The sequence below is a fragment of the Leiobunum rupestre genome, chromosome 2 (assembly GCF_980474605.1).
Source record: "Leiobunum rupestre chromosome 2, qqLeiRupe1.1.hap1, whole genome shotgun sequence".
NCBI lineage: Eukaryota > Metazoa > Arthropoda > Arachnida > Opiliones > Sclerosomatidae > Leiobunum > Leiobunum rupestre.
Genome location: NC_143385.1, coordinates 24,176,260 through 24,199,209, shown reverse-complemented (window position 1 = coordinate 24,199,209; position 22,950 = coordinate 24,176,260). Strand labels below are relative to the sequence as shown.

The following is a 22,950-nucleotide window of genomic DNA, read 5'->3' as shown; positions in this document are numbered from 1 at the left end:
AAGAAATATTTAAGTTGGTTTTAAGTTTGTATTTGAGACAAATACCAACTAAAAACCTACTTAAAAACAACTTAACACCAACTTAAAACCTTCTAAAAACTTACTTAAAATGTTACTTAATAAAGACCACTTAAAGCCAACTTAAAACTTACTTAAAATGTTACTTAATAAAGACCACTTAAAGCCAACTTAAAAAATATGTAATTTTCTGACCACTAAATACCAACTAAAAGAAAAAGGCATTTTCCCACCAACTTAGAACCAACTTAACTAGTTTACTGAAATATGCTGACCACTTAAAACCAACTAACTTAAATGTGAATACCAACTAAAAACCAACTTATTTTTTGGTAAGGGTTATCTTGGTAATGGTGTTGTACAAGTTCACTAATTGATGCTGCCATTTTGTTTTAATTAAAAATTAAATCTAACTTAAACTGAAACATTTAATTACTAAATGAAACACTTACAAAACAAGCACTTTACCCAGAGGCTTTTCCCACGTTTTGAACTCTTAAAATTTGGACTTGCTTTCTATTAGCTGTAACAGCGTGTGCTGCCAGATGGATGTGAAAATAGCCAAATTGGCTACTTATAATACAGAATTAAAATTTTTTACTACTCCATATTTTTTATATTATTCTGAGCTCATGTAATTTAAATATACATTTATACCAAAATATATTTACTTGTAAACTAATGCGGTAATTAATTACTTACAACGGTTTTTATGTATTCCATATATCTATTAACATTTGCTATAACAGAGACCCGTTTGTTTATTTAAAATTTACCCAATATTTACTTTCTTCAACTTAATAAATTTCAGGTTTTTGTTTATGTCCTAATGCTTATTTGTGATAGCAGAGACCCTCTTGGTTTATTTAAAATTTACCCAATATTTACTTTCTTCAACTTTGTATATTTCAGGTTTTTTTTATGCCCTTATATTTACTTGGAATAACAGAGATGCGCCTTTTTGTTACTTAAAATTTACCCAATATTTACCTTCTTCAACTTAATAAATTTCAGGTTTTTGTTTATGTCCTAATGCTTATTTGTGATAGCAGAGACCCTCTTGGTTTATTTAAAATTTACCCAATATTTACTTTCTTCAACTTGGTATATTTCAGGTTTTTGTTGATGCATGCCCTTATATTTACTTGGAATAATGGAGATGCGCCTTTATGTTCATTTAAAATTTACCCAATATTTACTTTCTTCAACTTAAATTTCAGGTTGTTGTTTATGTCTTAATATTTATTTGGGATAACCGAGACCCTTTTTGTTTATTTAAAATGTATCCAATATTTACCAGGTAAATTTCAAGTGCTTACTAAATACCATAAATTTACCTTAATAATGAATTAATAATATTGTAATTACTCAATATTTACCAATCGGAGGTAAATTTTCTTGACACCTACTGTTACCTAATTACTATCTGAAAATTATTAAATTACCTCAAATTTGTTTTTGAAATTTACCAAATTCATCACTCTCATTTTTGTAAGGGAGGGAGTTAAATATTATTGTAATCATTATTAGTAGTGTAATTAATTATTCATTTACTTAAAATCTATGATGTTAACAATTTGAACTGTTTATGGATGTATTTTATTTGAAAAATAATTTAAGAATCCCTGAGCAGTCATTTGCTTTCCCTAGGGCAGTTGGAAGAGATATATTTGCACCACAACAAAATCGAATAAAATTAAGATCCATCAAAGTTAAGACTAAAAAGTTAAAGGATCAATTAGGGTGAAACCAATGATAGGCCTTCTAGATGAGTGATTTACCTGCGTCACTATTCTGTTTGTACTTATTTAGTATAAATCAAAATTTGTTTCAGGTGAACCTATGAAGTACTTCTGTTTCACTTGCCAAATTCCCGTGTGTAATGAGTGTTTGGTGACAGAACACACACAACCGGAACATCGATATGAAAGAGCTGCGGAAGCTGAACCGAAGCAACGAGAAGAACTGGAAAACCTGATGGCAGAAAGTAAGGGTAAAGTTGATTTCTGTGAAGAAGCTACCAACATGCTTCAAAGTTCGCTATCAGACTTGGAACAACAAAGAGATGATGCAAGGAGTCTCATTAAGGTATGTTGGTGATTATAAATTTATGCTTGGTTACCACTAGCACCCGTAAAGGAGTGAGAGCTAGGAAATATTTCCACCTGTGCTTCAGTTATTTTACAGTGTTGCCACCGCACCTGGAATTCATGAATATGGGTCTTTAAATCAGTAAAATGTCAGGGAATTAAATTAAAGTGTAAAAATACCATTTTTGCACAAGGGAATTTTTAAAAACTGTGGCAACCCGATTTTAGTTCAGTTTGATCATAACTCAAGTGTTGTGTTATTGACTTGTTTATCATGGTTTAAAAATCCGAGCCCAGTGGGATTTTTTGGTTTTAAGGCAGTTAATATTAGAGGGATTAATTTTATAAAATTGGTTTTAATGTCTAATGTTGTTTATTCTTCAAAAAGATCAATAACAGTTTTTTATTGTTTAATACCCAATCGTTGTTTTAAACTTTTTATTTTAAACTGAAAAAAACAAACATTGTTTAAAACAAGTTTTAAAACTTTTCTTCATACTTACTTAACAATACAAGGATACATCAATATAATTATACATTTTTAGGGAAAGTAGTATTTTAAGGTGGGCTAACGTCGTCATAGCTGTCAGCTTACCTTGTATAAGCATAATAGGAGATATCAGGAAAACAGTGAAAAGGATATTGTACATTCAATTTAAACACTTTAATAAAAGCCTAACATTTTCAAAATATACTTCTGCTCTTGGGTAGACACATTTTATAAGTAAATGAATAAGACAATAAAATCCGTAAATTTAATCCTCTGAATTAATAAGAAATCGTAGAAGCATCTTAGTTATATAAGTACATCCAGCTGCAGGAAAAGTATCGAACTCCCTGCAGGAGTAGTAGTTTTATTTGTTGGTTTTGAAAATGTACATCGTACTGTTATTTGCTAGTCTTGATGTATAATAGGAATCGGGTCCTTTTTATGTAACTCCTTTTTGATTTAACTATCACGTTAAAAGGGAAATTTTTTATTTATGGATGCTCTATTTTCTACCTATTTTATTTGGTCTAATTATAGTTGGGCGACAGCGAGTCACAACCCGAAAAAAGGATGTAAAATAGAAAACGAGTAGTTATAAATAAGATGCTCCCTCCTACCCGAAATGCTTATACTTCAAGCTTCTGCTAGTGTCTATAAATATTATATTTTATGGCGTCCGGAATATTCTACACAAAGTGACTCTCAAATGCACCAACTTGTGGCGAATAGAAAGCTATATAGCTTCACAACGTTTCGAAAGACTTCATGAATTTTATTCTAACCAAAACTAGAATCCCCGGAGTTCAATAAAGCAATATATGTAGGCTTTAAACGTGAGCCAATTTCATAGCAGATCTTTGAATCACTCTTTACTATTAAGTCCTTTACCTTACTTGTCACAATAGCAATGCGTCAATCGAGCAATTTTTTCTCTAACTTCATTACCTAAAAGAAAACTTCTAAGTGTATTAAAATCTTCCTTGATAAAAATCGTGTTTAAAACAGTTGGTTTAAAAAGTTTTAAACACGGTTTTGTTTAAAAGGTTTGTTTAAAGTCACTTGTTTTAAACATGGTTTAAAATTTGCCAACCCTGCTCATTAGGTTTTTATACTAGAGAGACAAAGGATCTATGAGGTACTGGAATGTTTTTCATGGACCTTTTAAGGTGACAATCAATGTCTTAAACAATATGACGACGTGGTTTTGGTATTGTTGATTTATGGGCAATGCAAGAGCTTTATCATATACTTAAAACATACTGCAACAAATTTGTTACATCTTGTATATTTACTTAACTGATTTTATTTCAAGTTTCTAAAAACACAACTTAATAAAAAAATACGTAAAAAAATCATGTTCCTTTAAAAATTTATTGCACAATTTTACCCAATATAAATAAGTTTTTAAACTTAAATTCATTACTGCAATACTAATGCATCTTATGATCCAGAAATATTAATTAAACACTTTTGCTAAGATTGTGTATTTTGGGTTTAAAACTTCAAGTTTTCACTATCTTATTTATTTCAGGAAACCTTTCAGAGTTACAAAGCAGTTCTAGAAAGAACGCAAGAGAAACTGCTAAAGGAACTAGAAGAAATTCATTCCCGTCAAGAGCTTCGAATTATGGACACTTTTCAGAGTGTTGAAAAAACAATTGAAAAGATAGATGATGCTTGCAAGTTTTCAGAAAGATTATTGAAACATGGAAATACTATCGAAGTGCTTTCCCTCAAAAATGTGAGTCAGATTTGCTCCAAATGACATTTTCTAAACTGAAATGTATTGCAAACCATATTGTCAATGTTCAAGAATTATGGAAATAACTTGATAGTATATGTGACAACGTAAAATCCCAAATAGACCGATAAAATAGCTCCTGTAAATGTCTTTTCTCTGCTACATACACTATTTTAAAAAGGGGGAGGAGAAGGGGTTGATAGTCACGTGCTCGTTGCTGCTAGTGCCATTTAATTGAATTGCATTCAACAAATATTCAGCTTAATTTTCATATGCTTGATAAATATTCCTCATTTTGTTAGGCCTGAATCGGATTGCATTTTATACTTTCATGATTTACATTTATTAACAAGTTATTTTAAGTGTGTTAGTTAAATATAGAGATGAATAATTTAGTGTGAGAGGCAGTTCTATTTGTTGCGTGAATAACTTTTGAAGTATAACTCTTCTATAAACAACTTATTCCTCAAAAGGGTAAAACCATTTTACAGTTGGAATAGTACCCTTACCAAAAAATAAGCTGGTTTAAATAGCTCTTTATATGTACTAGGTTAGTACCTAGTTTTAACCTTGGATATGTCTCAAGTACCATAATAATACTATGTAAATACTACCTTTCATAACCAGCTTCATACCATATTGACAAAATAGTTTGGTTTAAAACTAGGTCAATACCTATTTGATAACCTTTACATTACAAGGTCGCTACCCAGTTAAACTAGGTCAATACTAGTCTTAAACCAGGTTGATACCAAATTTATACTAGGCTTATACTCATCATTAATTAGTTTGATACCCAGTTTATTCCAGGCCTATACCCAGTTCATTCCAGGCCTATACCCTACCTAAACCAGGTTGATACGCAGTTTATTCCAGGCCTATACCCTACCAAAACCAGGTTGATACCCAGTTCATTCCAGGCCTATTCCCTACCTAAACCAGGTTGATACCCAGTTCATTCCAGGCCTATACTATACCTAAACCAGGTTGATAACCATGTAATATACCAGGTTGATACCAATTTCATACTAGGCCTGTTACAATAGTTCATTAATAACTTTAGGCATATGGTTATTACAATAAGTGGCTTACTACAGTTGAGACAGAAATATAGTTTTATTTTTCTTCAAGAATTTTAAACACTTGCGTTCAGTTTTTTTAAAGCTCTGCGTTCGGAAGCACACTTCTCATTAATTGTAGCGGTAACATTTTCCAAGTTTATTTCACTCTCCGAACATTTGTTTCGGACAAAAACTAGAAGAAACAATAATTAAAATATATATCTCTGAGTTCTGGTTTAAATTTTTGATAATCACTATACCTGTCATGGCTCGCAACAATTCACGAGGAAGACCTACTCTTTTACTTCCTTTTTTTGTGGTTTTACCATGGGCTGTCATATTACTTAACTCTTTCTTGCTAAAAAGTGTCGTCAAAATGATTCTAATAACTTTTCCAGGGTCATCACACGGCATCAGGTCAAATATAGAATTTTGCTTATCAGTCACTTTGACTCCTAACCCTTGGACTAAGTCGACCTATGAAAATTAACATGTGTAATTTAGTTACAGGTAAACTTAAAAATGCAGACATAACAAAAGATTATTGAACCAAATACAAAGGATTACCATTACTGGCGCACTTTCTGTAATTTCAAATCTGGGGGACTTTTCAAATGTTATCTTTCTAGCAGCCTGAAATATATAAAAATTAATTTTAATTATTTTGGTCCCAACAGTACAATAGCAGAACTAACCATTTGTGGTTGACCATGTGCCGTAGCTTCTTCTATAGATGTATTTTCAGCTTTAAAGCAATCGAGCATCAACTCCATAAACTCAATTTTAGATGGAGTAGCTGCAGTTCAAAAAAATTGTTTAGAAAATTTATATTCATATAAGTAAAACCATTTAATAGGCATACCCAGTTGTTTTAGCCGCTGAAACTTAATGTTAAAACTATGGATAAATGTTTTTAAGTTATTAAAACAATTAACAGTTGGATTATTTTTAATGAACCTCACTTTTCATCATCCTTAAATTCAGGGCTTATTTCCGCACATCTAAGATCATCACATCACAAACATTCCCATCACTTCTGTCTTCTTCTTTTATGTGGGATATTGGTACTATGCTGGTTTTAAACTCTTTATGCCAATAGACTAGTGCAAACCCTTTGGTTTTCTTTATTAAAATTGGTAGCTTATTACTTCTGTTTAACAATGCCTCAATCTCATCATCAGTTGGCTCAGCCATGATAATCAAATATACCAAAATTAATAAATTATCCAAAAACTAATCCTATTGAATAATTACGAACCGCGCGAGTCTGAAAATAGAGTAAGCAATGCTTTGCACAAGGTGATGCAATACTGGCCATGCCTGTAAAAATACAGGGCTGCCAAAGCAAACAATTTCATGTTCTTTTCCATAAACTTTATATTTATTTAATATAAATTTCTGCAATTTGTATAGTGAGAATTTCTGCAATTTTAAACAATTGCAAGTAATTTGAGCCTATGGATCCTTTTTTGCACAGTCATTTAAAGAAATACCAAATTGGGTAAAACCATCAAACGCTCGTTTTTCCCGACTTATTTCACCCTCTTCAACATTCTATGGACCATTGTTAATATAAATAAACTACTAAAAATGTCAACACCTTTCCAAAATGGTCCAAATAGGGAAAGATATTTTGTAAATCACATAAGAAAGATTGATAGCGAATTGACAATACAAGCAATCAATATTGCTGGTAATTGGAATTTTTTACCATGTTTTTTTATAATTCCTGAAAAAGAGGGAACAATGTTTTTGGTTGAGCCTGCCAATTTAATTGAAGCAAATTAATTGTATTTAGTTATCCATCAATAAAATATAAACTTCCTTTAAATCAAATGCATATAATTATAATTATTAAAATTTTAATAAATTAAAATTTTATTTTTCATATTCCCAAATTGTATTTATGTTAAGAAACTAATTTTCTATAAAAATGCAATTAATACGTACACTTTGAATAAAATTCATTAAATTAAGCTAGAGCAATATTAATTAATATGGCTCTAGATTAATTTAATTTATTTTAATCCATCAATCAAGTGTATATGTATAAATTAATTATGTCACGCTTTTTTTATTAGAAAATTAGTTATTTTTTAACATTATACGATTTGGGAATATTTATTATTAAATAACATTTTAAATTTAGTTAATTATATACGCATTTTTTAAAATAAAATTTTAATTTGCAATATGCTTATACCTTCTTGCAATCAGCAGGCATAAAATATTTTTAAATTACCAGGTGCAAATACTACGTAAAAACTAGTTTCATACAGTAATTTTCTGACCTAAAATCATTAACCAATTGAAAAACGTTATTACCATGTCGAAATCTATCAACTTGATGGGATGGTTTTTAAACCAGGTTAAAACCATTAATGTTCCACCTAATAAATTTAAAGATTTATCTGGCTAGGTAAGGATGATTTTAGTTCTAGGTATAAACCAGGTTGATTTTGTAGAAAAATCAAAATTCAGCTTCATACCATTTCAATACCAATTAACAAATAGTTCAAAAAGTATGAAGTTAGGTTGTGCCAGGTGAATACTATATAATAACCTTCTTATTTAAGGAAAACCAGGTTAAAACCTTAATAAAACCAACTTATTTTTTGGTAAGGGTAGTATCTTTTGGGTACATTTTGCAAACATTGTACTCTCAATAGTTACGTAAGTGAAAAAGTTTTTGAAAACATTAAATTCCATGTAGTAGTGCGATAGACAAATCAAGCAAATACTGCATTGTACACCTCGCATATGGCAAGCAAGTTGGCTCCATTGGTTAAGTCTTATTTAAGTGAGGTAATATTCACTAGTTGGTGGGCACAGTTTTCAACACTAGTTCGTAAAATATAGTCCATTGTTACCTCACTCCATGAAATTTTTGAGATTTGTACGTTAACCAGCTAAGAAAATTAAATTATTTGTATAAAGGGAGCTATACATTTCTATAAAGAAACTACAATATGTTATTTGTAATTGAAAAAAATTAATTGATCATTTCACCCTCTGTTGCGCAGCTACAAATACTGAGCCCTAGTACAAAATTTAGGTTTTATAGTTAATTGGAATGAGTACAAATTACTATGGGTATTTTTGTTTGTTAAACCGCAGCAAATTTTTAATGTATTGTTAATTTTTGCTCTTTCAGCTTGTTGGATCTCAACTGCTTTATCTTATTAACAACACTCCAAAACCGGACTTGAATGTTGAAATTCGCTTTGAGAGTGACCCCTCCAAATTTGAAGAAGCTGTAGCTAAGTATTTTGGAATTCTGAAAAATAAGTCACACAATCAACAGCCACCTACACTTTCACCAACCGAATCCACTGAATCAAACTCTGCTTCAATATTTGGGTTAGTATTGATTACCATTTCTTTTTTATACTGCTTCTTATTTTTTCTTCTAACCATAGTCTGATAATGGCTTGTGTATATTAAACTTACAAGTGGTTAGTGTTAAAGGGAATCTAACCTGCAAAGCAATCTTTACGGAAGATTACCCTGCCCTTACCAAAAAGTAAGTTGGCTAAAAACCCCTTACGACAACTTGTATTTCAACTTGGTTTTCAGTTTGTATTTGGGACAAATGCCTACTAAAAAATAACTTAAATCGTCTTTATTAATCAACTTATTTCCAACTAAACCAGAATCAACTTTTACATTTAACTACTTAAAACCAACTTAAAAATAATATGTAACTTCCTGACGACTAAAAACCAACTAATTACAAACTTAGCAAAAGAAGTATTTTCCTACCAACTGAATAACAACTTATTACCCCTTCAACTAGTAACTTGAAATATGCTGACAACTTGAGCTTACTTAATACCAAGTTAAAATCAACTAATAATGTGTATACAAACTAAATACAAACTGAAATCCAACTTATTTTTTGGTAAGGGTGTACAGTGGCGAAAAAGATTTAAGCCATGGGCAAGAGTGGCCAGAGCTGCAAACGGTGTTCCACACCTAATACCTAAGGTTAAATTCCCTCTCAGTGTTAATGTATCCTTTTAAAGGGTACATGGCAAAATATCAACACACCAACGTATGTCTAATTTTTTTGTTTTCATTTTTGGATACACTAGACGATACTGAGCATTTCTGTGACAAAATTATTTTGAGGAAATGGAAATTCACGGAGATATAAATTTTGTAAAATTAACGTTTTTAAGCGTTATGTTCCGTTAATATGCGGGCCGCTGAATTGTTGAAGTAGGATACGTGATGTGGGCAAAATACCAACACACAAATGTATGTCCGCTTTTTTGGATTATTCGACCCGCTTCATAGTTGTTTAAGGCCTGATTTGGCAAGTATCCAAAACACCCCTGCCAAACGCATTTGGCACTATAGATAGCCCAACCATTTTTCTATAAATAGCAGGGAGGTGGCCTGATAAAGGGAGATTGACGTGAGGTTGCTGGGAGGTTAGAGATAGACGGAAGGTTGTGTAGCTCAGCCGATTAAAGTGTCACTAACAGGAAAGCGCCGCCTCTAGTAACAACCCTTAAACCAGTAATTTTGGTAAGACTGACAGTCCGACTTGTGACCCCCTCGGGTCAAGGAATGTGACCATGGACACGGCCTTCGGAATTAACACAATACCAAAATATAATCAAAGTATTGGGGTCTGACGGTGCCACACTTTAGGTTCGCTCTTGTGCTGGGGGTGCGCAGCGCCACCCCAACCACATTCTTGCTATCACGATGGGCCGTCTAGCATCGCGACTGAGAGGACATATTACTAAGAAAAAAAGGATATACTTTGTCTAAACCCAATATTACAGAAATAGGAAATTTTGTGTATCCTACTACACCTCAAACGGAAAAGTAACACTAGAAAATGTTAATTTTCCAAAATTATCTCCGTGAATTTTGTCCCAAATGTTCAGTATCGTCTAAAGTATCCAAAAAAAATCGGACATGCGTTGGTGTGTTGATATTCAACCCCTTTGAGAAGAATACCATGGATCAGTGTGTACTGGTAAATTGGTTCCAATAAATATTTACAAGCATCTTAAAGTAATATTTCACACATCTGTAAGTTATATAAGAATTATATCCATGAAATATCTGTTTTTTTATAAATAATTTTTTTATACACATAATAATGTTATAGTAAAACATAATGAAACTTATAATTAAGGGCTATTTTATCTCATTTTTGTTCAAGCGTATAATATCTTTAATTTTATTGTTTATTTAATTTAAACAATTGTTTGAGAGTTTGATCAATTAGTGCTGAAAAGTATTGATATTCCATGTGAAATTGAAGATAATGTAGACCTCGTACCCTTGATTCGAAATAACTACCATTTCATATCGTTTAATAAATTCCCCTGGTAGATATATAGTTACCATGGTAATCAACTATAGATGGCACTCTACTTCAACTGGCGGGCCCAGATTTTTTGGAGGTCACGAGCTAGAAGTGGGTAATCGCGTTGTTACAAAACCGTCAATCAGGAAGCTCTCAATTCGAATCTATACCATCTTTGGTGACAAAAACATTCTTTTAAAGCTAGCTTAGTAATTAAATAAAATTATGTTGAAGAAACAGCAACGAATTACGGAATACATATTTTAATTTAAATTAAATCTTTTATCAAATCATTCAAATGCAGGCTAGGAAAGCTAAATCACTTGTGTTCGTTATTAATATAGGTTTATTAACGAATTAATATCAAATTATTTCCCAGGCTGCTTAACAACACAAGTTCTACGAACCACCATGTGAATGGGAATCATAATGGCCATTATACACACCATCACCCTGGAGCCACATCGCCACTGCATTCTACATCTTCTTTTGACAGTGATCATTTTGCATTGCCTGTTGGTGTGCTAAGTCCTGATTCGGGCTCTGTTCCTTCGTTAGAAATGGACCTGACCAACAATGTTGTTGCTCAGTATAACCTCACTCAGTTGGCAAACATGGCTGCTGAAAGAAGCAATAGCCCTCATGATGTGACCGATGGAAACAGCACTATCGTTGGTGGACGGGTGACACCTGGCAGTCCATCAATGCATATTGGAAGTTCCTCGTCATCAACTGTAAACCATCCCATAACCCTGTCTGATCTACTTTGCACTGATGATATGACAGCGCAGATTAATGCCTTTAACAACCTATCTGTTCTGGCAAATATGGGCTCAGTATCTCTAAGCGGTGGGAAATACTTTGATTCTTTTTTTTATTAGTTCATTGTGCTTTTTTATACATACATTATATATGTATAAGAAAGAACAAAGTTTAGTACCACATGTAATCCTTATTTGGCGTTCCTAAGGGGATCCTAATCTTTCAACCAGTTAGGCTGTTAAGAATTATTTACTACTGTTTTGTTAAAACTTAGTTAATCTTTTAATTACTTTTTCATTATACCTCTTTGGTTGCACTTACCACATAATATAAATTTCCCCTAAATTGACATTTGAAACATTTCTTAATTAGTTTTGGTCTTCCAGATTAACAACAAAAATTAATTTGCCCCACTGCAAATTTGAGATTTAGAACTAAGAATTTTTAAATTTGTTATGGGCGGGTAGCTAAATATTAATCCAAACCCTTTTCTATTATTTAAGGCAAAAAATACGTAACTGTAGAATATATTATATCAAGATTAGGTCATAGAGCTCATTAGTATATTTTAGTTGGTGTAATACACAATATGCAAAAATCAACCCTCATAAATTAACTCCATGATGGAGGTATAAAACCTATCAGTTCAAGTTAGTGCGGAACCTGCCGCATTTAAACATTTCTTGATATTTACCACCTATAAACTATGACATAAAAGTTTAACGTGAGAAGTTAAACGTATAATCAAGCTTTATTGCATTTTTACAACCAAGCATCGAAAATACGAAGCTCAGTTTTAGGGCCATTTACACCCAAAAATTAAGGAAACCATTGAATTTAATTTTTGTTTTAATTTTTTTCGTGTGACCAAAGGATCTTTTATAGGTAGATGAAGTATTATTTCCATTATAACTAACAATTATATTAAATTTAATAACGTCTGGATGCACTGTAGCACGTATTTCAATGGTTATAAGTGTTCAATTTTAAATCTCAGGATCTTTTGCAAAAATTTATCTAGTCTGTATTGGGTTTCCTATAGATTTTTCCCTAGTTGTTATTATTTTTTCTTCTTTGGTTAAGCCAAATTTGAAACTATTTTACGCAAAAGTCTTGGACTATAGGGATTAACAAGCTCAACATGTTATTTAAGCACTTTTCTTAAGCGTGCCCCTTTTGGCATGGGTAAAGTGTTTTGCAACATTTTTCCCAAGACTAATTACAACAGTTAAATTAAAGTTTCCAAACTCATTTGAAATGAACAAGTTTAAGCGTGAGTCATGTGTTAATAAGTTGCCAATGTTTCGTATTTCCTTTATTCTGATATTTTTGTTATGAAACAGCAAAACTCTTAAATTTGAGAAATATCCCAAAGCATTATCCAGCAGGGCTGGGAGACATAGTCCAAAACTTTTTTTCTGTAATTTTGTTTATTTTGGTTAGGGCTAATTTGATATGGTATTCCATTATAATCAATTTCCTTAAAACATATTTTGAAATCTCCAACTTTTTGTTACGTTGTGTGTCCACACTTGCTATATCTTAATTTTTAGGACTATTATTGTCTTACTTTGTATGAACGTTTGTTAATTGCAAAAGTCTAGTCTTACTCACATAATCAAGTTTTTGTTATTTTTAATAAAAAAACAATCACTTTAGAGGTTCATTACCCAATATATGTCAAGTTTACGAAAGTGTATCCGTTACAAGACGTAGATTTCTTTGTTAAAATTAAGACTAATCAATTTTGTCTGCTAGAATAGTTTACTTCATAGATTTGTCGATCCATAGTAGCTCTTAAGTGCTAAAGTAATTGTTTTGAATTAACTAATTTGGGCATAAGACTGCCTCCACTTTTTTGCAGTTGATGAGATTGGGAAATATAGCCCACCAGATGATTAATAAAATTGAGGGAAAATTCAATTTGCCATTTAATTTAATTAAATATTGGGACACTAATTTGTGGTACGTAATGCATCAATTGACTGTGGTACTTTTAACTTGGCGACATTTAATTTACAATTAACTGATTAAAGAATTCATTAATAAATACATATTCACATGCATATTTTTAATAATGTTTATGCTCCTAAAGACCTTAATTTGAAGTTAAAATAATACTTCGATGATGCTATTATAAATTTTTGAAATTTTGTTAAATTTCCGATTGATGTTATTACCCTGTGACATTCTAGTGGGTGAATTCTTTTTGTATTAAATATTTTACCAATAAAGTGATTTGCAAAATTCTAATTAGTATCTTGAAATATTTCTCAATCTCATCTTTTCACGCTATTTCTTTGTACTTCTAAAATTAATGGTCTTAAGTTATCTAAATTGACAAAAAAAAGCTTTAAAGGCATACCATTTTAGTAGGTTTCTTTATTTTTGTTTTTTCCTCGAAATATTTAAATTTAAACCATTTTTATTGAACATTATAGATGTTTAAATTGAGACCCGGAATCAAAGGCTTAAGTTCTTATGATGCCAAAATATTGACACTCATTTAATAACTCCATTAGAATTTTAATCTATTTCTAATGGTGGTTACCACTACCATATACCAAATTTTTTTATTTCAAATTAGGCCTGTAATAAGACAAATCACTGATCTCTTAAAATTTTGCATTTTAGAATTTTTTTAAATTTACTGTTATTTTCTCTACACGCATGTAATTTTACATTTTTCACAGTAGCTTGCAGTGTAATTGGTCTATACAAGAATTTATTTATTTATACTTTGGGAGAATGGCTATGTTCAGATGATTTTAAGCTTCGTTTTCAATCCCCTCTTTGTTGAGGGCAGAGGCGTACCGACCTGGGTTCAGGGGGTACATTTTGAACCGGGTGCAAAACTGTTGTTAACGTAGGGGTGAGAAAAATTGAAATAATTTTTGGGTTTTTGCAAATATTTTTTCACCGGTAAGTGCTAGAAAAAACGTTTCAATAAGAAAGTTGTAGAGTGCTGTTGAAAATATTCAAAGAAAGTGGTTTCATTGGAAAAGAACACATTTTCACGAAGATATGAGCTGATGAAAAAAACAAGCTGTCCATAGGGTCCAATAGCCTTCGCATTTTTGTGCGTAAATGAAAGAAAGATTTAATTGAACATTTTATACGAATAAACATAAGAATTTTACAAGATAGGTTCTATGATACCTCCGTTTGCGCGATACATGTTTGGGCACGATGAAGCATGTTTTGAAACGAGCGTGTGATCATATCAGGAGAGACAAGTTCGAAGGCTGCAATGATTCAGTGACGCAAATCTTCGATGTTCTCAACGGACGTCACGTAAACCTTTTCTTGTGGGGTCTCATCAAAGCACAAGTTTACGTGACGACCCTTGAGAACATCAAAGATTTGCGTCACCGAATCATTGCAGCCTTTGAACCTAGTATATTTAAGCTCATGTCAGAGCCTGGAAAAGGGCTTCTTGATTTTTGACTTCTAGCTGGTGGTTAGACCAGAGTAGCTGGCCGGACTCTCCCTGGCAGAACTCTTACCTTATTTTAGTTTTTTCAGTGGTGGGTCATTCTCCGCCACATTTCTTCAGGCCGCTGTTCACTTTAGCAAACAACGACATGGCTCTCTCCTCTCTGGTAATGTTAAGTTATATTTCTACCACTTATAATTATTTTACATCTGTTGATATCTCAAGATAAGCTTCTTGATAAATGTAGTACCTTTTTCGACCCCTAATAAAGACTTCATTCATGAAAATAAGGTAATTTTATTTCGATTGAACCTGATTCAGTTTCCCCTAGACTTAAAATCGGTTACAGTGCCCAAACATGTGTCCCAACAAACGGAGGCATCATAGAACCTCACTAGTAAAATTCTTATGTTTATTCGAATAAAATGTTCAATTAAATCTTTCAGACATTTCTTTCATTAATGTACAAAAATGCGAAGACTATTGGTCCCTATGGACAGCTTGTTTTTTTCATCAGCTCATATCTTATTGAAAAAGTGTTCTTTTCCAATGAAACTAATATCTTTGAACATTTTCGACAGCCCTCTACAACTTTCTCATTGAAACGTTTTTTCTAGCACCTACCGGTGAAAAATATTTTTAACAAAAACCCGAAATTATTACCGATTTTTCTGACATTAAGAATTTGAAGCGAACCCACACTTAAAATAATACCCTGAAAATTTCGCAACTCTGTCTCTTGCAGTTTTGGAAACAAATGTCCAGTCAGAGCAATTCAAAACACCCTGTACAAACAGAGTCATATGGCATATGTCCCACAAGATCTTTACATCATCAGTCCATCCACATTGAATATGCATTTTGGCACAGTTATATTACCTTTTTTTCATCTATGAAAAATTAAGCATGTGTGACTACTCTATTTCAATGGAGTACTCGACTTGATATTCGAAAAACGTTATTACAAAGACTCAAAAAAAATTATTTATACTCAAAGCCAAAGCTTAACTTTTTGAGTACTTGAGAACCCTATTTTAAACAAGTCCTTACTTTAGTTTATAGGTTGTTCCTGATTGGATGACATTAAGTATGAAGAAGCGCATTGTGTAAAAAGAAAATTAAACTAAAATTGAAACACATACCATGGAGGAAAGACTAAAGAAGGGCCAACTCTCCTTATTTCTGAGAACTGGTTGATAGCACTGCAAAAATAGTTGAACCCTCAAGATGAACAGATGACGCTAGTAATTTTCCGTCCTGCTCTTCCAATTTATAGCCAATTCCCTGATAGGCGCGTCAGTAAAAGTGCAGTAATGGGAGCTTCCCTGGAAGAAGTAGAGAGGGCGATAGCGTTATTTATCAATAATACCTTAAAGGTGTTGTTGGCTATTCTCATCTTTCATCCATGTGCTCGAACAATGTTGTGTTTTGGCGGTGCTAGTTACGATTTTGTCTAAGTCACAATAGGATCTCCTCCAGTTTTCTTTTGTCTTCTTCTCTTGGCAATAATTAAGCCTAACTATTTGAGTACTTAAAATATAATACCTTGTCACCTGGGTGGGTGAGACACGAAGAATTTTCTTTCGGGCGAACAATTGACTGATTATGGAAAGTCCAGTTTTGAGAAAATATGCACATGCGAATGGCTTTCCGCTATTAATAATTCATAGAAAGAGAAAAACCCGACGTCCAAACGGTTGTGATCTCGCCCCCTAAGTTAAGTGCATAGTTTTCCGTGCGAACATGGCATAAGCCTAGCTACTCAAGTACTCTAAACTTATTTTTACCCTAGGCTAAATACTTGAATACTCGCTTAAGACTTGACTCGATGCTTGAAAGCTGTAAATTTGGATACTTTAATACCAAAAATCCGTACTCGCACATCCCTAGGAAATATTGTTATTGAAATAATGGTTATATTGCATTCCCTCTTTTTTTTAGTATGAGAATAATGTACTCTCCAAAACTTCTTTACATTTAAGCGTTACTGGGGAGCACAGGCTTGTTCAAAAACCTATATTTATTTGTACCAAAGCCAGTAATGTACCAAGCCCATTTTTAATTGTGGTGTGTTAGAGGGTATAATGATACCAAAGTATATTAGAGAAGGTCACTTACTCTCTAGGGTTGACAAGCTTGAGATGAGTTGGAAAAATTGAAAGATAAACAACTTTCATTGTGAAAATTAGGAATCTTATCCATCCTCACCTAAGTTTCCAGTTTAAGAAACTTCCACCATCAATAAGTGATAAGTTAATTTCCCCCTCAAAATAAATTTCTCTTAGCCCTCCCCATAATGCTAGATGGTGGTAACTCGCCTTAATTAAACGTTTATATGTAGGATTAACTTCATTGGATTCAGTTGTTGGACAACCACCCCAATCAAGAAGCTCATCTAGTGGTCTCTCTGGCACTCAACCAATTGTATCCCTACACAATATTGCGCAATCTCCAATTGATAGTTCATTAGGAGCCCTTCTAAATGGTGGAACCAGTGGCGCTGCTGGTGGCACTTCCACAAGTGGTATGACTTCTACTCCTCAGAGATTAAACAGTCCTAACATGGAATCGCCAATTTTAAATGGAGTAAATCTCAATTTAGGTATTGCTAGAGGTAAGAAATTCATTAGTTAATTACTTGGTATCATTAGGGTCAGTGCTTGACCCTCCCTCAGTCTTACAGTTAATTACAAAATTTTATATGATAATTTAAAAAAAATTTACTTACCATTCTGTCCAAACAAGTAGACAATATATAAAAATTTACAGCACAAGTCTTTTATAAATATAAGGGCAGATTCAGTCCCCTAATGTTGTACGGTTGTACAGCACCCCGTTATATCTACAAATTACATTTTTATAAATATGATACAGGGGGAACTGGGAGATACTGTTGGTATGTTACATAAATTACTATGCATTTTGTATTATTTGAATGTAGTTTTTCTCAACATAATTCCCTGTACAGTTAGTGATGCACTGATATGGGTACATCCGATACATTGGCTATTCGTGGCCGATATTAACAAAGTTATCTATAATAACAGTAGTGTAAATGATAAAATCAAGTGCACTGTTATACCATTTTATTCTAATTTTTTATTAAAAAAGTTTGCACAAGCATATCTGAATTGTTTCTTTTCATATACATATTTTCTATCACAAATCTAATATTGTTGCTTTTTATTTGTCTACACTCGTAACGCCCTGTCTAAAACAAATATGGTCTACACTTCTGGTGTACGTGGCGCGGCCAATCAAATATCATAAGTTAGTTAATCGAGAATTTTATTAATTTTAAAAGTTGGTATTGGCTAATATCGGTGCATCCCTACCTACAATAACTATAAAAACACTGAAGTTAAAATATTTTGAGCCCAATGTTATCTTCATTTCTTTGAATGTGTGATTCTCATACAGCGATTTCCGTAGAGACAAGTTGGGCCCACTTTTTTTCCGGCAAGACACGACCCGACCCGAAAAAACGTAAAAACAAATTTTGCCCAATCTGACCCGAAATGTTTAAAATAAAATATTACCCGACCCGACCCGAAATGTTTAAAATAAAATATTACCCGACCCGACCCGAAATTTTTAAAATTAAATTTTACCCAACCTGACCCGACCCGTAAAAAATGAATATAATTTTTACCCGACCCGACCAGATAAACTAAAAAATCGATTTTGCCCGGCCCGGCCTGGAAACCCGTTAAGACCCAAAGAACCGCCTCATCCCATAGCATGAAGCTTTTTTATTATTATATAGTGTAGATGTAGATATGCAATACAAAATATAACAAGAGGCATTTATTTATTTAAACAATTTTTGTGAAGAACAGTTAAAGGGATCCATCACTCACCAAAGGGGGAGGCATAGGGGTAACATAAAATCCAGACTTGCAGTGTGCTTCAAAACCAGTTTTTTTGTGACCCCTATGCCTTCCCCTGTTGTGAGTGAGAGATCCCTTTGAGCCCAGTTCACACTATACAATTAATTGAAACCAACTAATTGTAAGCAAGAAAATTGTACAGTGTGAACAGAAAAAGTTGGAACAATGCTTACAATTTTTCTGTTCACACTATTAAATTTTCTTGCTTACAGTTAGCTGGTTTCAATTTAGTGGCCCAATTAATTGTATAGTGTGAACTGGGCTTAAGTTGCGAAAGAGTTGAACCTTTTAAATTTGTTCTTCGAGGACCAAGTGTCAGTCCCGTGCTGGAAAATACACGTTCGTCACTCGTTTGTGTGAAATCGAAAGTAAAACCATAACTAAACGTAAGAGAAGTTTAGGCGAATCGGACAACTGGGACGACCTTGAATGATAGACGCTAGTGGCGCTGCTCGCTGAACTCATTACGTATATCTCTCTCCCACACCTGAAGGGCCGAAACATTTCACACGCAGTACGCAGTCGCGGGTAAGGGTCGGGCCGGGCCTTTTTTAAAAGCCCGACCCTTTCGAAAATTGGCCCGGTCCATTTAATTTTAAAAAAAACCCGGCCTGACCTGGACCAGATTGAAAAGTAGCCAGACCCAAATTTTTCTAAAATTAAATTTGCCCGACCCAACCCGGCCCAAAGCGGGGTCGGGCATAAATAGCCCGACTCAATCGGGGGCCCGACTCGTCTCTAGATTTCAGGGCTTTCTATTTTTATATCAGTCACAGCTATTGATGTAGAAAAACATTAACATGGAAGACAGTGGCATAACTAAGGTTTCGAGGGGCCCATGCACCTGGGAGACTTATTTTGGGCACCTTGTGAGAACCGTTTTCGCCCTGCGTGGCTGATTTTAAATCACTGTTGGAAGAATCATTGTTTTTTTAAAACACCTATCAAGAAGTCATAATGATACTATTTTTTTACCCTTGTATAATACCTTTACAATATTGTTAGGAATTTTTTGGACATACCTGGATTATTTCAGAAGTATGTGGATTGATATTGGTTTTAGGAATTTGAAGGCCTATTTATATGCAGGTTTTGGCGGATCTGTTTTCTAAAAACTTGTTTTGTTGATCATATTCAGTGGTGTATTGGAAAAATCTTATGTGCCATATACGTAGTTCTCAAAATGTGAGAAACTGCTCCAATACACCACAAGGCATATTTATCTTATCTTAACAAAATAATTTGAAAAACTATTAAAATTTTTGAATGTTGAAACTTTAATTAAATTTCTAGCTGGAACTCCAACATCAGGGCAATCCTCTTCCTGTAGTTATAATCCTCCCCCAAGAAATGCAAATGCCAAGTTGAATACCATGCAAATAAGGTAAGATACTCCTGATATGACATAACTTTTAGGAAAAATTATTACCAAACTGATTTTCAAAGCTTCTCAGTTCGGTTGCTAGTCCAAGTCGAAGCTGGGTGAGAGTGTCAGTACTTATAGTTAATTATATTACTTATGCTATTGTTGATTAAATTATTTAATTTATTTACATCAAGAATTAATGTTATTTAAGAATGGCAAAACTACACTAAAGGGGGAAGACACTGGTTGCCTTGTAGCTGTAGGCTCCTTCCTCTTGTAGACAGAGAATAGTGCTTAAAGCAACTTGTCTACTGCATCATTGCCACCTGACTTACGATAAGTCCGTTGTTATTAGAGATGCCAATGAATCTATCTGATCCATTGAAAAAATAAGCTCACTGGAGAGCAAAGGAAGCTAAAATTAAAAATAGCGAAACAATAACGTCATCAGACAACCATTGTAGAGTATTATAATTAGACCACTTATACTTTTTTTAGTGAACTTTAACCTAAATTATGTGTCACGGTCGAAATATATTGTTAAAAATTACTTAATTAGGCTATTGTAAAATTTATAAATGAGCCAATCAAATTGTTGCTTATATTTTTTTGATTTTGACGCCAGTGACATCTGTTGCAAAAGATCTATTTCACATTGAACCGATACTTGCTTTAAGGTGCAAAAGCAGAGGCTATAGCTGCACCTGCATATTCTTAGTTAACGTTCACTCATTCTTGATTTTGTGAATTATGGTATTGACTGGGTGACCAGACTACAACTACCAATATTTCCTCTATTTTTAATGCCTTTCTATAAATTCCTTCATTTTCACCTATTTTCCTATAATTTTACGGTCCTTTGAAAATAAAAGAACTTTTTGCTAAGTGTCGTAAAAACCTCTTGTGAAAACACTGCCATTTTCGGATAAAATCTTGAAATGTATAGGCTTTGAAAATCCTCTGAGTGACCCAATAATGAAAGAAAGCAGGGGTGAAGTTAACTACAGCAACCTCATCTTGTTTTATAATTATATCAGGCGGAGACGATAGAGTTTGTCACGTAGATAGCGTGGGTATTTTTTTTTATTGGCGCAAATGATTATTTAATTTTTTATTTTAATTTAAAATTTTTGAAATTTTGTTGTTTTTTCAGGTTTTTTGTTATTAAATTCATCGTGTGTTCGCCGACACCACGTGATTTTCAGCCCTAATAATTTCCACGTGGTATTCCGGTAGTTTGTAAAAAAATGCTTTCCACGTGGTATTCCAGTTACATAAATTACAAGTTTTCTAAATTTTGAGAATTATCTAGCTGTGCTGCCTTTTTTTGGCCGCAACCACTTATTTAATTTTATTATTTTCCCTTATTTGGGCCTTTCCATGATTTTTGTTATTATTTTCGTCGTGTGTTCGCTGACATTTACAGTTTCGGTAGCCGTGTTGTTCACTACGAATAATTTCCACGTAATATTGCGCTACGTTCTTGTTGTTATTTGCGTTGTTGATTCGCATAATCTCAACGGACTCGTCACGAACCCGGGGACGGCGACCCATATCCGCCCGAGAGGGACAATCCCTAACAAAATGACCCGGCTCCCCGCAAAGGAAACAACTAGGAGGATGTCGGACAACAGGTGCTCCCACCTGACCACCCCGAGACGGACCCCTTTGCCCAGGATACAACCCACCAGACCCCGAGTTCCCTGGCGGTCTATAAACATCCCCAAACCCATGGGCCGAATGAAATCGTGAGGGATCATTGAATGATTTCACCCCCACCGAGGTTTCCAACCCCAAATTCCGCACTACTGCATCGAACTCCTTGATCGACCTACAGGGCGCCCGGGAAAAACATACACGTACCCTATGATCGATTCTAGACAAAAGGAGACTCAGGAGCTCAGCCTCCGGTAAAGGACTCCCCAAGAGGGAATTTAAGGTGACCACCCGACGACGAAAAGCCGGAATGCTTTCCCCCGCCAACTGCACAACCCCCCACAGGTCTGCCCGCAAGACGCTTTCCCTGTCCGGGGAGAGAAACCGATCCCGGAATTCCCGCCTGAACATATCCCAAGACAAAAACCCAGCGAGCTGTGTCCTGAGATCAAGAAACCATAACCCAGCCTCATCCCGCAAAACTTGCGGCAGAAGGTGTACAGCCGCCTGATGACCAATCCCGTGGAACATAATATAAGTTTCCAAGTCGCCCAGAAAAACCCGAGGGTCCTCCAAAGGAATCCCCGAAAAAGAAGGCAAAGGTAAGGAGACCCCCGTTCCATGAAAGGGACCAGATGCCGCCCCCCCAGCGGCCACCAAGGGTACTGGACCGAGGTTAGGCGGTCCCATAGGAAAAAATGGATTGCCGGTAGGACAACGAGACCCAGAAGGCACCGGTGACGAAGGCAGGAATGGGTTGGCGGAACTAGGCCTTGACTGGGACGCCCCACCGGACAACCCCTGCTCAGGATCGGTTACCACCCGGCAAAGACCAGCTACTGAACCATTACCACCCGAATTCCCCTGAACCGCGGACCCAAGCCGCTCAGCCCCAACATTGTCCGCAACCCCTCCCACCGACAAAGTGTCCGAGGACGCAGTCACATCTGCTGGTCGCCCATCCCGGATAGGCGTAGGACGAGGTGGAACGTTGATCCCCCCAGGGCCAGGTAAAGGCCCCAAAGTCAACGGACGCCCGGCAACTAAATCCAATAAATCTCTATCCCATTCCCGCAAACCAGGGTTAAGGCCCAGACGCTGGCGATGAAGT

At 34.4% G+C, this 22,950-nt stretch overlaps 1 protein-coding gene across 3 annotated transcripts in view; it reads left to right on the top strand.

The window, feature by feature from the left end:
* Positions 1-22,950, top strand: part of mei-P26 (E3 ubiquitin-protein ligase meiotic P26) — a 66,746-nt gene that overhangs the window by 26,505 nt on the left and 17,291 nt on the right. For all 3 annotated transcript variants that reach the window (XR_016478475.1, XM_090165488.1, XM_090165490.1), the window contains exons 6-11: positions 1,853-2,106; positions 4,130-4,339; positions 8,555-8,760; positions 11,109-11,578; positions 17,269-17,541; positions 20,111-20,201. Coding sequence is in view for 2 of the 3 variants with exons in the window: in XM_090165488.1 (XP_090021614.1) it covers positions 1,853-2,106; positions 4,130-4,339; positions 8,555-8,760; positions 11,109-11,578; positions 17,269-17,541; positions 20,111-20,201 (1,504 nt within the window). In the remaining variant the exon portion in view is untranslated. The remainder of the gene's footprint in view (positions 1-1,852; positions 2,107-4,129; positions 4,340-8,554; positions 8,761-11,108; positions 11,579-17,268; positions 17,542-20,110; positions 20,202-22,950) is intronic.